Source organism: Musa acuminata, chromosome BXJ1-8 (genome assembly GCF_036884655.1).
Source record: "Musa acuminata AAA Group cultivar baxijiao chromosome BXJ1-8, Cavendish_Baxijiao_AAA, whole genome shotgun sequence".
Taxonomy (NCBI): Eukaryota; Viridiplantae; Streptophyta; class Magnoliopsida; order Zingiberales; family Musaceae; genus Musa; species Musa acuminata.
The window spans coordinates 42,639,061-42,652,675 of record NC_088334.1 but is presented as its reverse complement, the minus strand read 5'-3'; the positions used below and the strand labels follow the sequence as shown (position 1 = coordinate 42,652,675).

Below are 13,615 nucleotides of genomic sequence, written 5' to 3'. Positions count from 1 at the left end.
TGGTGAGACCAACATAAGGAGACGTGAGAATGTGATGGACGAACATGTGCTAAAAAAATATTTTTAATGAGTGTGTGTGATGAAGAGAAACACTTAAATGATTGAAATAGTTAAATTCGATCTAAATATTAGGTTTGACTCATAGTTTCGAATTTTAAGTTTTCAAATTGAATTAGTGTATGATCTGATATAAATATTAATCTTGATTAATTTGACTCGGATTCGTTATTATAATATTTTCAATATGATATAAAAATTAGGCGAACAAAATTTTGATTCAGATAAATAAAAAAATTTAAGATTTTGAGTCAAAAAATTTTATTTTTGGTATCATTTTAATATTTCTTCGACCATAAACAGCTGTTAATTTTTGCTGCGTTAGATTGTTGTGAATAATTGTTTGATTCCGAAGGGAATCAACTATTCGATTCATGTGCCTACTGACCCAAACCAAGTGAGGACAAATTAGGTACGGGTTGGCGTGGCCTGCCGTCTTGATAATTAACGTTGTTAGATCCCAAGCAATCCATCTTTAGATCTGCCTTCTCGTCCTTGCATCTTTAGGCCACCACTTTGTGTTTTGTCTGCTGGTCTATCGTCATAAAGATTCCATCAATCTAATCATGTCATTTTTAGTATGTGATCTGCGTTGCATGTTCTTGCTTGAATTGTACTTAAATGACATGTTCATGATAATGAAAGAAGAAGAAGAAGATTGACTTTTCGTTTTCCGATGCACTATCAGATTTCGAACATGCGCAAGATGTTTGGATCGACGAAGCCAATCGGCGCTCGTTTGCGACACGAGGCAGGCCACGGGGGCCCGTTTGCTTCACCAAAACCGGGCAGCCCACGGCTTGCACCGTCGCATAGCCCAGGGCTACACCATAGAGCAGGCAGCCACGGGTGGCGGCGGAGGCCGAGCGATGAGGGCCGTCGTGCAGCGAGTCCTCTCTGCCAGCGTCGAGGTTCGCATGGGCAATGGATCCCTTGAGACCTTTTCAGCGCTGTCTCACTCCCCCAGTCTCATCTGTAACGCAGGTGGAGGGCCGCGTGGTGTCGGAGATCGGCCCCGGTCTGCTCGTCCTCGTCGGCGTCCACGAATCCGACACCGACGGTGATGCCGATTACATGTGTGTCCGTTTCTGTCGTCGTTTCTTTCATTCTTTTGATTGTTGCCGCAGATTGTGTCTGCCTCTTCGCGACTATCGTCGTAGATTAACCATCGTCGTTCTTCCGATAATTTGCTTACCTAATAGATTGACATAGAATTAGGACGGCGTACCGCTGCTGAAGAATTCCTAATTAGAGGAGAAATTGGCCTTTCCAGCCATGTCTTGGTTGACGGAGAAGAAGTTTGCTCATGCACCTTCAATTAGACATGGTGTATCACATGGAAAAAGAGTTCATAGGGTTTGATTGAAGTTATTGGCATTGTGGAAGCCATTTTCTGGAGGATCAACGATGGTGTCAGTAGAGAAGTCTTTTATGACCAAATAAGAGAGGAATGTTGTGGTCATCCTAGAGTACAAGTAGGATATCAGATAAATTCAAACCAACTTAAGTTCACAAGCACACGAAGGGGAATCATCCACTGAAAGAGCGCGGAAATGTCAGCCTACACGATTGTCCATTTGAGAGACATCACTACTGATTGTGAGAGAAGATTTCCATGTGATTCACTTGGCACTTGAGACTTCACTTTTTTCCTTTATCTGTCATTAATAATTGCGCTGGTTAAATTGTCCGTCGAGGAACTCATGTATTGGTTATCTGCATTATTGTTGACAAGAATAAAAAGTTGAAGGCTAATTGAAAATCTTGTTTAGGAGAAAGCTAGGAATTGCAATTTAGCGGAACAGTGGTGCATGGTTAAACTCAAATTGCTCATGAGGTTACTTGGGATTTATAAACTTATCGATATATCATGCTGGTTAGATTATTCACAATAATGAGACACTTAAGGTAAGGTCCTCTAGCAGGAAAACAAGGGAAAAGCGATATTTTTTTTGTATCAGTGTCATCTTTAGTTATAAAAAAATTATCAATACATAGTGGAACACTTAATAAGATACAAAAGATCCCAAAATAGTGTGTTATAGTTTAAAATGTTGCCAATCCTCTTTCCCTTGGTTTCCATTTTTTCTTACTTGCACTTGAATTTTGCGGGAGCTGCCACAAATATGCAGATCAACGAAAACAAAGACCAGGCGAAGTTGAAGTGTCAAACACTTTTCTGGTTTTGCCTTGGGTTTTGGCAATTTTTGTTCAAACAAATTAAAACAAACAAATGAAAACCTCAAAAGATTGGAATAATACTGAAAACGTATGCAATATAGCTCATAGAAAATATTAATTGATGTGTCTCTGTGATGTTGTTTATGATTTGTTGTATTTCTACAAATGTAGTACGGTGAAAATGAGTTGTTCAACATGAAAGGTGTACATTACATGTAAGTGTTATCTTGTGCAATTGCAGATGTAGGAAGGTCTTGAATATGAGGTTATTTTCAAATTCAAAGACTGGAAAAGCATGGGATCTGAGTGTAAGCATTTAAACAAAATGCATATATCCTACATGGATTTTGATTTCAATAAACTGTGATCTACCAAACTTTAGTTCTGCAAAGTAGAAATTCTCTAGAGTTAAATCTAAATATTATTTAATGAATTCTTCTTCTCTGGCAGGTTAAACAGAGCAATTTTGGAGTATTACTGGGTATGTATTAGCACTCCACAGTTCCTTAAGCTAATTGATAGCTACTTTCCATAGACATCTATTTGATGCTTGATAAATGATCCTCTCCTTTGTTGCCTTTCTGCTTTTTTCAGTGAGCCAGTTTACCCTATATGGTATTTTAAAGGGTAACAAACCAGATTTTCATGTTGCTATGCCACCTCAAAAAGCAAAGACTTTTTACGAGTCGCTTGTTGAAAAATTTCGCAAGTCGTACACTTCAGACGCAGTTAAAGGTAGTAATTATATTTGAGTTAGTAAAATGCTTATTATTTTATCTTGCACACCTGATAATGACCAAACTAATTATCACTGACTGTAGAATTTTGGTTTCCTACAATTAAACACTTAATTATCATGATGCATCAACAGTGCGATCTGCAATTGTATCCATATTAATATTGTAGTGGTTAGACAATAGAGCTTCACATTTTCATGTTCCAATATATATTTGTTATTCAAGAAATGTAACTATAAGTTAGAAAATTATATTCTGCTTCCTATTCTTTTTGTCAATTTTTCATTGACCAATTAAGACAAATCATGTATATGATGCATCCATAAGTTCCTGATCACAAAGAAGCTGAGTCCTAATGCCTATATTTTAAACCTCCCTTGAATGCTCAGTTGTTGGCCTATGCTTCTTCCAATAGGATTTCCTGAACATGGGAACCTTCCCAGCATTCTTAGACATCATTAGTAGGTAAAGGATGAGACTAAGGATCTGATGGGCATACTAGAGGTACATCTCTTGTTAGTTACCACCTTATCAAATGGAGAGATTGCCACATGAGTTTTACATGGATGAACAAGGTCAAGATTTGGCAATGTAGAGAGAACTCACTGTGATTATCTAGAGCTTTCTTGGAGGTGCTAATTACTTCCTGCCGAGGGGTTTTTCTGATACAGCTTAGATTTTTTCCCCTCTTTTCTTCTAAAAATAATATATTTAGTAGAACATTTTCTCATGATCATGCTGCTTTTTGTCACCCATTTATGGCTATGTTTGTTACTATTAATTGGCCAATCAATTGCTAATATTACAAAACCTAAAGTTGGACAAAATTGAAATTTAATAAGTTGACTAGAGGCTTATCCTTGTGATTAGTTGCAACTTAAATAACTAGAAGTCAAGTCACATGCATGTCATTGGTAAATTAATGATACAGTAGTATGCCATTCATTGTGACTAAGTAGAATGGCACCACCTAGTAGGCGTACCTATTTAGAAGAGGGGTGGAAGAAAAGTTGGTTAAATTATGTGAGGGGACACTCATAAAAGATTGTCCTCTTTGTTTTTCTTATTAGTCATCTGTCTTCTTTCTTCCCCTGATTTCTATTCCTATTTGGGTACGATGTTATTACTCGAAAATAATGGGCACTATTTACCTGTTTGTGGCACAAAAATTCCAATTTATTGGATTAAAGACATGACACATTAACAACCAAATCCATGTAAGGTTAAGTTCAACTCTTATTGGGTTATTCTGAGAATTGCAACTCTTCAGCATGATGCAATCACATCCAACTTTGTTGCCACAATACTTTGGAAGCAAGCAAACAAACTGTATTTAAATGCTTGGGTTCCAGGTCTTTCTCGAGGAGTACGGCTGACATTGTCTTGATATTTTTTTATTAAAATTTCAAGTAGATATGTCTGTTATATCCATTTTCTGTTGAAAAGAGTTACTAATAATGCAAACTGTTTGACTGCATTTATACTCTTTAAGTACCTTAATGTACTTTACCTGATGCAATTCTGATCATATCCCCTCAATCCATCAGATGGTGTTTTTGGAGCGATGATGAAGGTTGGTTGACACAAAAGATCTCTTATGCTTCTTTTATGCTAATCTTCTGTTTGCTGTTGCTCATAATTGAAGTTGTGCAGGTTAATTTGGTGAATGATGGTCCTGTCACGATGCAACTTGATTCATCAGTGTTATGGTGAGCTCACTCTGCCATTGAACTACAAAAAATATGGAATATATCCAAATTTTGTATTGACATGCCTGAGTTGACTTTTTTTGTTCTATTATTTGAACGGGACATTGTGATGGATCTCTCTCAGCTCTGGTTCCTCTGAGGTGGTGGAAGATGGTGAACAATGAGTTCAACCGGTATGAAATCCGCTAGGTGTTACCATTAACTAAGTGTGCTCTTTATTAATGTGACTGCATGAGGATAAAAGTGTACTGAGAAACTTTCATCATAATCCAGTTGTGAATTTTCTTTATGATTTGGTAGTGACAGAAAAAAAAAGGATCTGATTTTCTATCAGTTACATAATTGGAACAATTGTATTCTCAGATTTCAATGATTTGCACTCATCTAATTGTTCTTTTTATATATTTGCTGACATATTTGAAGTTTTATGAGCACATTAGGATTAAATTGCTATATTTTGATAAAGTTAAGGATCTAATACAAGTGAATAGCTCGCGTGTGATTCCATTCCTCAAGTTGACCTTATATATAAGATCGAAGTACTCTGGAATTTTGTAAGTAGGATGAGCAGAAACCAAACAGGTATTTGGGTCTTGAAAAACCATAGCAATTAGTACAACTTAAACTCAAAAAAGTTTATAGTGAAGGCTGCAGACCTTCTGTAGCAGTTCATCAGCCAAAAATTATCCTACCTTCTGGTCATGCTTGTTTGCAACTTCGGATACTTTATGTTGGTCAGGATGAGCATCTAATGGGATCTGGTAGACTAGTCATGCCAAATCTATTTAGGTGAACCAAGATGATGGAAATGAAGATGACAGAGACTGTAGAGATATCTGCCAATTGGGTTGGAAGATTTCAACCAGAAAAGCTTGCAGATTTACATGGTTGGTGTTTCCTTTTACTTCTTGTTTTCCATGATCATGTGAAGGGATATCAGTCTCTGCTACAACAATTGCTTCTTGACTTGGAACCAAATTGTTGTACATAGTAAATTGTAGTAAATTTCAATGCAAAGATGCAATAGTTTCTTGATATTTATGATGTGTGGACAAATTGTTTGAAAGTTTGAACACCAAGCGGCATGACTTGTATGAAGGTTTCTTTGGCTTTGTCACTGTCATCAACCTGTTTAATTGTCTGTATCATTATAATGCTTTGAACAGGCCAGCGTGACTTGTGATGAGGCTTCTTAGCCTGTCTTGTCATTGTGGTTTACCTGTTTGATCATCTCTACCAAGTCTGATATCGTCCAGTAGGTTGACCAAATTAATCAATACGATAAATGGGATTTTGTTTATAAAGTAGATAAGTATCATTTATTTTAATTTTTAATGCCTTTTTATAATTAAATGGTTTTCATTTTTAATTTGTAACTCTAAATTTTATTTTGCTTGTATATCTGACAGTTAATTATTATTTTTATTAATTTGAAATCTAAATAATGTTTATTATGACTATAAGAACATTTCAGAAGTCCTTTGTAGGTTTTGCATGGTATTATAAAGTTGATAACGTTCATTATCAAGTGGATGAATGGGTCATCAAAGGTGTCATGTGGACATGAAAGGAGGCGTTGGGTCAACGATGAGGAACAGTTTCGGAGTTGACTGACCCATTCAACAGAAAAGAAACCTCACGTACCCAAATTTCCTACCTTTCACATCAACCCACCCAGCGGTTCGAGAGACCGTTCCTTATGGTAGGTAGCCATTTGGGTGAGCGGCGTTGGGTAGCGTTCGGTATCGCTCCTCAGAAATAATTAATAGAACTAGCCTTTCGTGTCCATATGGAATACATGCGGGTCCCACAGGAGCTCCCAAATCATATAGTAGGTACTTGGAGATGGTTGAGCCAGGAACGGATTCCCACGTGAGCTGCCAATCGTGAAGAGACTTCGTCCGCCTCGTTCCATATTCCACCGAGACATCGCCTCCGTCGTCGAGCTTGGCAATTCGTCGGTCCATCTTCCTCCTCATTCTTCCTCTCTTTCCTTCTCTCCTTTGGATATAAACACAACTCCCAAAAAGAGCCCGAAAGAGAGAGAAGAGAGGAGAGGAGAGGAGAGGAGAGGCGCGTTGGAGGAGAAGAATGGCGTACATGGCGGACGAGGACTACGACTACTTGTTCAAGGTGGTGTTGATAGGGGATTCCGGGGTGGGGAAGACCAACCTGCTATCCCGCTTCGCCCGCAACGAGTTCAGCTTGGAGTCCAAGTCCACCGTCGGCGTCGAGTTCGCCACCCGCACCATCCATGTCGACAACAAGCTCATCAAGGCCCAGATCTGGGACACCGCCGGCCAAGAAAGGTCAGAACAAGGCCACCTCCCTTGCCTTCCCGTTTGCCTCCATTGGCCTGGTCATTCACCTCGCCCTGCATGATATCCACCTCGTTCGCTCCTGATTGCACATGTTCCAAGTCTATGTAGGTTGAACATCACAAGTTGAGTACTGGTTAGCCTCGACAGGAATTATAAGTTACGGATGCCCGATTCTACTTGTGAGGTCAAACCAACAAAACAATACTTGAGATTTTTTATTCCCCTTGTTGGTTTCTCTTGGATCGAATGTTATCATGTCTGTCCAAGTTCCATAGCCAGATAAATTTCCTTGTAGGCATGCATTGGATTTGGAACATGCATCGGCGATAAGCTTCTTTCTCTTCCTTTCAGTAGTAGGTCAAAGATCAAGTCTCAGTAGGTGAATCCTCGAAAGATATCATATTAGGCATTATGGTAGCAAACCAATCACGAGGCTATGATCTTTTCGCATCAGAAGAACGAAGAGCGTGTGAGATGTGCTTGTGGAAATGCAGGAAATACTTACTGCTACTAATAGTTGCTAGTATATCTTGCACTAGAACAAACATACACCTTTACATGTCCTCTGTTCCACTGTCCACCACTTCATGTCATTGTTTTCGGATCTTCTCTTTAGGTATCATCTTGCAGCTTTCTTTTAATTTGCGTACGTACTGCTGCTACCGTAGCTTGACTAGAATGCGAGTATGAATGTTTCTCTCTGTCCTGTTGATGCTTGTTTCTACAGATATCGAGCAATCACTAATGCATATTATAGAGGATCTGCTGCTGCGCTCGTCGTCTACGATGTGACTCGCCATGTCACCTTCGAGAACGCGGAGAGGTGGCTGCGGGAACTGCGGAATCACACGGATGCAAACCTCGTCGTCATGCTTGTGGGCAACAAGGCAGACTTGGGTCACATCAGGGCGGTCTCAGTGGAGGAGGCACAGGCCTTCGTTCAAAGGGAGAGGCTCTTCTTCATGGAGACATCTGCCCTCGACTCGACCAACGTGGAGAATGCCTTCACCCGAGTGTTGACGCAGATCCACCACGTAGTCAGCAACAAGAAGGTGCTTGGTGTGGGTGCTGATCCTGCAGCTTTGCCTGGAGGACAGACCATAAAACTCAACACCGAGGATGATGATGATGATGTGAGAGCTGTCAAGAAAACCAGTTGTTGCTAAGATTAGCCACCCGTTCATCTATATGATCTTTAATTTTCGTGTGGCATTTCTTCTGTAAAGCTTGAGGAAGGCCCTTCATGGAGATAAGACTCAAGAACACTGGTTACCATGGAGGTTTTGTAGGTTGTAGGAAAGCACGGTCTTTTTTTCTTATTCTTTATTGAAAGCATAGTTCTCTTGCATCTGTTTGTTTCCATGGATTGTGTATCATCAGCTGATATAACTGTTTCATATGCCAAGCGAACATGTTTTCTCTTCGATTATCGATCTACATATGCTTATTTGTTCTGCGACTGCTGTAATATAATTCTAGGGAAATCTGAACTTGAGAGTCTTGCATAAGATAAGTAGACACCGCTCCAGCTGGAAGTCATACATCAACTGGAATAGGCATCATCTTCTGTTTAAGGCTTCAATTTATTTTCGATGAATCTGTTTAAATCGGCTTATAATTTCCACTAATCAGGTTTAATTAGACGAGGATTATATATATATATATATCTGAGTTTGATTCAAGTATTATGATAGGTTTAAGTTGGGGAAGGAGGTGTTATGATAGATCTTGCATTAACTAAGAACCTGAATCGTTTGATTGGCTACCAAACCAACACATGATTTAGTGAGACTGGATATACGGAAGAGCCTATGATATATTACGACTGAATACATAACCTTGCTGCAGAAGTGCAGCGCTAAATGCAAAGTGAAGATTGTGCGCTGAGACAGAGCACAAGGATGGCCAAGCCATGGAAGACAAACGAAGCTATAAGATTATATGATACTTATGCCCCCTAAACATATTGGAGACTAACGAGGACGACGATACACCATCATAACAAAATACGGAGCACCACCAACAGCAGCTACCCGCTGTATATGCGATCATTTATCTGTGCCAGTACATCCTTGGACTCCTTTAGCAGAGTGATGCTCTTGCGGAGCCTCTCCCGCTTAGCTGCAATGGTGGCGGTCTCCTCCATCATTCGCTGCAGGCCGGTCATGCCTTCCCCAACCAGGTTGTTCATGATCTCCACCTCTATCTCGTTCTCCACCAAGCACTTGATGGTGTAGAGTATGTGCAGGGCCATTCCATCCACCAGCCTCAGCAGGACACTCTTCCAGTATGCCATCAACCTGGTTCTCAAGTCGAAGGCCTGGACTGCCATCCCCCCGTAAGGCCTCAGATGGCAGACGTCCACTGTCCCGAAACCACTGAGCTCCAACATGGTCGATCGACTGTGATCATCGATGACCACCTTGAAATCTCGCTGGCCATCCATCAATTCCGTCCATGTCTTGATGTATTCGGTATTCCAAGTGTAGTTGGCGGTCATCTCCATTTCTATGATCTCCTGGACAAACGCCAGAGATTTCCGCCTCATCTTGTTGACGACGTCTTGTGCTGTTACCCTGATTGAAGATTGAAGCTGCGGGAAGTTTTGGGATTGCAGCAGCAGCACCCGAACCACCACATCCTCGACGTAACCCCATACCTCGAGGACGAATTGGTGAGGGGCGTCCGCGACCATCTTGATCTTCCTCTTCAGAATGGTGTGGAAGGCGGTGGGAGGTAGAAAGTTGGGAAGCCCGATGCCCATCACCTCCTCCAAGACGTCGATCTCCTCCATCAGGAACTTGTCATCGGTAGTAGGACACTGAGAAGGAAGTTGGTTGGCGTAGTGGATGTGCATGTCGGCAACGCGTGCTGTGGCGTGCATGTCCACGTCGTCAGAGAACTCTTCGAAGTCTCCTCGTATGAGTAGCTTCCTCAGCGACTCCTTCGAGGCACCCAGGATGCGCATGAAAACCCGCACAGCGTCGGCGATGGTGGAGAGGTGTTGTGGCATTTGTTCGAGCTCCGCGATGTTACGGTTAAGCTTGTCGTTGATCTTCTTGGCGATGTCGGGCAGGCACTTGGCGATGCTCGCCGTCTGGATCTGCGTCAGCTTTTGAGCGAGCATCTGGACTCCGACGATGGACTTGTCAATGCAGGAAAGCAGATGATGTTCCTTGAAGAGCTTCATCTCCTCATCTCGAGCTTCTTCGTACGTCTCGTTGCCGACGCGGTTGCGGACGCAGACATAGCCGAGGCCGATGTTCACGTCGTCGGACGTCACCTTCTCGAGCAGTCCCTCTGGCGCCTTGTCAGCTTTGGTGACGACGGCGAGGGTGCGCTCCCCGGACTTGTCCACCCGCTGGGACATCCTGATGGACTCGCAGGTGGGGAAGTCGACGGTGGCGGAGAGGACATTGAGGATGATGCTCTCCTTGGGTGTGATGTACTTCATTATGATCTGCGATATCTGCTCGTAGATGTTCTCCGGCTGGCCGTGGACGGGGACGCGGGTGATGCCGGGCAGGTCCACCATGGTGAGGTCAGGGACGCCCTTCCTCTTCACGATGAGGGTGATGGGAACGTCGGAGATGCCCTTGCTGGTGCCGGCGATCTCGTTGGTGGCCTCGTTGATGGCGTCTGGAACAGCGGATTCGGAGGTGGTGACGACCTTGCCCTGGTACTCGAGCTGCAGATGGGGCTCCTGGGCGGAGGGGTCGTTCTGGAGGCGCATGATGAGGGGAACGCGGGTGCAGATGCCCTGCCCACGCGGCAGGCTGATGCCGGCGATGGACTCGAGGACGCTCGACTTGCCGCTGGACTGATCGCCCACGACCACGATGGTGGGCAGCTCGATGCCCTCCTGCATCACGTTGAGGTGGCGCAGGCGGTCGACGGCATCGAGGAGGGGGCGGATGCGTTGGTTGTAGGAAGAAGCAAGCGCGGCCATATTGGAGCACCTTACTCTGCACTCTCTCCTCCTGTTGTTGCAGGTGCCGGGCTTCTCGCGTAGCACATATATATAGACAGTCTTCAACTTACTTAACACGCAAGTCTTCATCTTTCCTTGGATGTTGGAAACAGATGTTTCTATTCATAAGTAATGTCTCCCACATAAATTTTTTTGGACCAGAAAATGATGTGTTTTATTATAATCGATATGTTTCATCTCTGAATCTTCATGTCATATATGAATTCTTTCCATCACTTTTGTCACTGTTATTTTCTTACTTCATCAGCAAAGCACCTGCTGTCCCATTCGAGCACTTTATTTTCTTTTCTGCTCTCTTTCACCTTTCTCTTTCTTTCGGCTTTGAACTGTTTCTTTTCGTTTCCGTACAAAAAAAGAAGAAAGAGAGAGAGAGAGAGAAGACAAAACAAGATACTGAACTGATGAGCAATTGCAATTGCCTCTCGCCATGGCTGGAATCCGATTCCTATACGAAGGGACGACTCGGGTGGTCCATCGACTTTGGCGGTCGGCGGTTTTCGCCAGTCGCCCACCAACGTAAAGCGGTCGGAATCGGAGGCCAGCCTTCGTCGGCAAGCAAGCGAGCGAGCGCGCGAGCACAAAGGAAGTGGCCATCTGCTTGTCCTCTGCAAAATGGGGGAGGAATTTAATCTCACTTATCAACATTGTGCTACGTCAAGTTTTTGTCTCGTTGTTACTCGAGAATGAAACATGTAATGCCAATATTTAGTTTGGGGAAGAATTGAATGCTCCTATTTAGTCACACAATTATGTTAGATTTTATGATCTTTTATAATTTGATAAGATATATATAATATAATTAATTAATTTTTAATAAAATATATTTTAGTTAATAAAAAAAAAGATAATAAAAAAAATATCCTAATAACTTATTCTAGATAGTCTACTCTTGCTTATATATAAACAGGATTTTTAGGAAGAGGAATAGAGAGTTATCTCAGTTATGAAAATTTTTGTTAGATATATTTTCAGATGACATTAAAAGTACGTATGACAGATCTAATTATTTGATTTGAATCATATAAAAGATTATTTTTATATTTAATATAATATATTACAGATTTTATGCTTTTACTTGTCTTGCGTCCAAACAGCAGTATTTCATAAAAAGGAAAAAAAATACTTTACTTGCGACGCGTTCTAAGTTCAACACAAAAAAAAAAAAAATTCTAGTGCAAAACACAAGCCGAATCAATCATGGTGATAAATCCTGCCTGCAAGCGATTCCTCCTATCCCTGCTTTATGTACGACTGGCTGGAGTGACATGCTGCATATGTCGTTGTTGGAATCGAGTTCCAGGGGAGGAGGAGGCCGAAAGGAAAGAGAAGAAAATGGCAACTCATGCGGCAGAAGATGACCAGGAGAAGCAGCCTCTCATAAAATACGAGGAATCATCGGTCGACGATCCACCGAACTTGATTCAGAAGGCCTACCGCAGCACCGCCGACCTCGCCAACCACCTCCCGACGGGGACGGCGCTCGCCTTCCAAGTCCTCTCCCCCGTCTTGACCAACCAGGGCCGCTGCACCGACGCGAACCGGGTCATGGCGAGTTGCCTCCTGGCTCTCTGCGCCCTCTCGTGCTGCCTCCTCAGCTTCACCGACAGCTTCCGCGACGAAGCCACAGGGCGGGTCCGCTACGGCCTCGCCACGCTCAAGGGCTTATGGGTCATCGACGGCCTGAAACCGCTGCCACCGGAGCTGGCCGCGGGCTACCGACTCCGCTTGGTGGACTTGCTGCATGCCTTCACCTCGCTGCTGGTGTTCGCAGCGGTGGCGTTGCTCGACAAGAACGTGGCGTCGTGCTTCTACCCGACGCCGTCCGAGGACACGCGGCAGGTCCTGTCGGCTCTACCCGTCGGGATCGGAGTTATCGGAAGCACATTGCTTGTTGCTTTCCCCACCAGCCGCCATGGAATTGGATTTCCGCTCTCTCCCGATACATGATATCTTGCTCGACTGCGTCTTTCGCTTGTTTGTCGGAGAATACCTGAGCATGCGTTCCATGTCTGTAACGATTGCATACTCGAGGAAAAGAATAATCTCAATTACAATGTTGCTTTCAAATAAGACGTCGAACTTAAGCTTACACATCCTTCGATTGCGGACAGGCAGATTCAGATTGCTGCAAACACGCACTCTGTTTGACTGCTGCAAACACATGAATGGAGGATCACTGATTACTCTTTGCTTCGATGCAGCCATGCCAATTAAGCATCTACATCTTGTTTACAAGATACACTAAGGTTTAATAAATATAGGGTATTTGGTCATGAACAATACATTGTTCACAGAAATTTAATGTTATCGAAGATAGGATAAAAAAAACTTATATATGAACAAATACTAACAATGCATTGTTCAAAGAACTTATATTTGATCATGAGCTGTGGGTTATTAATGTCGATCATAAATAAATAGGCCTAAGTGCTTGCGAAACCACGAGAGATTTTGAATCTACCTCAAATTAAATAGCGTCCCAACTAATCAACACAAGCAGTAATCTCATTCCACGAAACACCGTTAATTATTCCATCTCCTTCGTATCTAACGCCGTCAATTCTAACGTGCCGTTAAGTATTGGTCTGACGTTATCAAACCCACCGCTAGGTTGTCCTC

General features: G+C 42.5%; 4 protein-coding genes across 5 annotated transcripts; 3 read left to right on the top strand and 1 right to left on the bottom strand.

Moving 5' to 3' along the window:
- The first annotated feature begins 748 nt into the window (after window positions 1-748).
- Window positions 749-5,084, top strand: LOC135584432 (uncharacterized). 2 transcript variants are annotated; one of them, XM_065079796.1, is made up of 8 exons: window positions 749-968; window positions 1,042-1,117; window positions 2,480-2,546; window positions 2,689-2,719; window positions 2,833-2,973; window positions 4,523-4,548; window positions 4,629-4,684; window positions 4,809-5,084. In XM_065079796.1, the coding sequence occupies exons 1-8, from the start codon at window positions 755-757 to the stop codon at window positions 4,846-4,848; spliced, it is 651 nt and encodes a 216-aa protein (XP_064935868.1). In that variant the 5' UTR covers window positions 749-754; the 3' UTR covers window positions 4,849-5,084. The 2 variants fall into 2 exon arrangements, with proteins under 2 accessions (XP_064935868.1, XP_064935869.1); XM_065079797.1 differs by having other exon boundaries at window positions 811-968; window positions 1,042-1,133.
- A 1,445-nt stretch (window positions 5,085-6,529) lies between these two features.
- LOC135589135 (ras-related protein RABA1f-like) lies at window positions 6,530-8,402 on the top strand. The gene is made up of 2 exons (XM_065081439.1): window positions 6,530-6,993; window positions 7,733-8,402. Exons 1-2 carry the CDS (start codon window positions 6,776-6,778, stop codon window positions 8,169-8,171), a joined length of 657 nt encoding a protein of 218 aa, XP_064937511.1. The 5' UTR covers window positions 6,530-6,775; the 3' UTR covers window positions 8,172-8,402.
- A 445-nt stretch (window positions 8,403-8,847) lies between these two features.
- LOC135587933 (dynamin-related protein 4C-like) lies at window positions 8,848-10,991 on the bottom strand. The gene has a single exon (XM_065079795.1). The coding sequence runs from the start codon at window positions 10,952-10,954 to the stop codon at window positions 9,035-9,037; it is 1,920 nt and encodes a 639-aa protein (XP_064935867.1). The 5' UTR covers window positions 10,955-10,991; the 3' UTR covers window positions 8,848-9,034.
- A 952-nt stretch (window positions 10,992-11,943) lies between these two features.
- Window positions 11,944-13,023, top strand: LOC135589134 (protein DMP4-like). Its single transcript, XM_065081438.1, has one exon. The coding sequence runs from the start codon at window positions 12,194-12,196 to the stop codon at window positions 12,941-12,943; it is 750 nt and encodes a 249-aa protein (XP_064937510.1). The 5' UTR covers window positions 11,944-12,193; the 3' UTR covers window positions 12,944-13,023.
- The last annotated feature ends 592 nt before the right edge of the window (window positions 13,024-13,615 follow it).

Excerpts from the sequence above, each read along its gene's own strand:
- LOC135584432 (XM_065079796.1), top strand. The coding sequence starts at position 755 with ATGCGCAAGATGTTTGGATCGACGAAGCCAATCGGCGCTCGTTTGCGA. Across the intron at positions 969-1,041 it reads TCCTCTCTGCCAGCGTCGAG|GTGGAGGGCCGCGTGGTGTC; the intron begins GTTCGCATGGGC and ends TCTGTAACGCAG. Across the intron at positions 2,547-2,688 it reads GAAAAGCATGGGATCTGAGT|GTTAAACAGAGCAATTTTGG; the intron begins GTAAGCATTTAA and ends CTTCTCTGGCAG.
- LOC135589135 (XM_065081439.1), top strand. The coding sequence starts at position 6,776 with ATGGCGTACATGGCGGACGAGGACTACGACTACTTGTTCAAGGTGGTG. Across the intron at positions 6,994-7,732 it reads GACACCGCCGGCCAAGAAAG|ATATCGAGCAATCACTAATG; the intron begins GTCAGAACAAGG and ends TTGTTTCTACAG.
- LOC135587933 (XM_065079795.1), bottom strand. The coding sequence starts at position 10,954 with ATGGCCGCGCTTGCTTCTTCCTACAACCAACGCATCCGCCCCCTCCTC.
- LOC135589134 (XM_065081438.1), top strand. The coding sequence starts at position 12,194 with ATGGTGATAAATCCTGCCTGCAAGCGATTCCTCCTATCCCTGCTTTAT.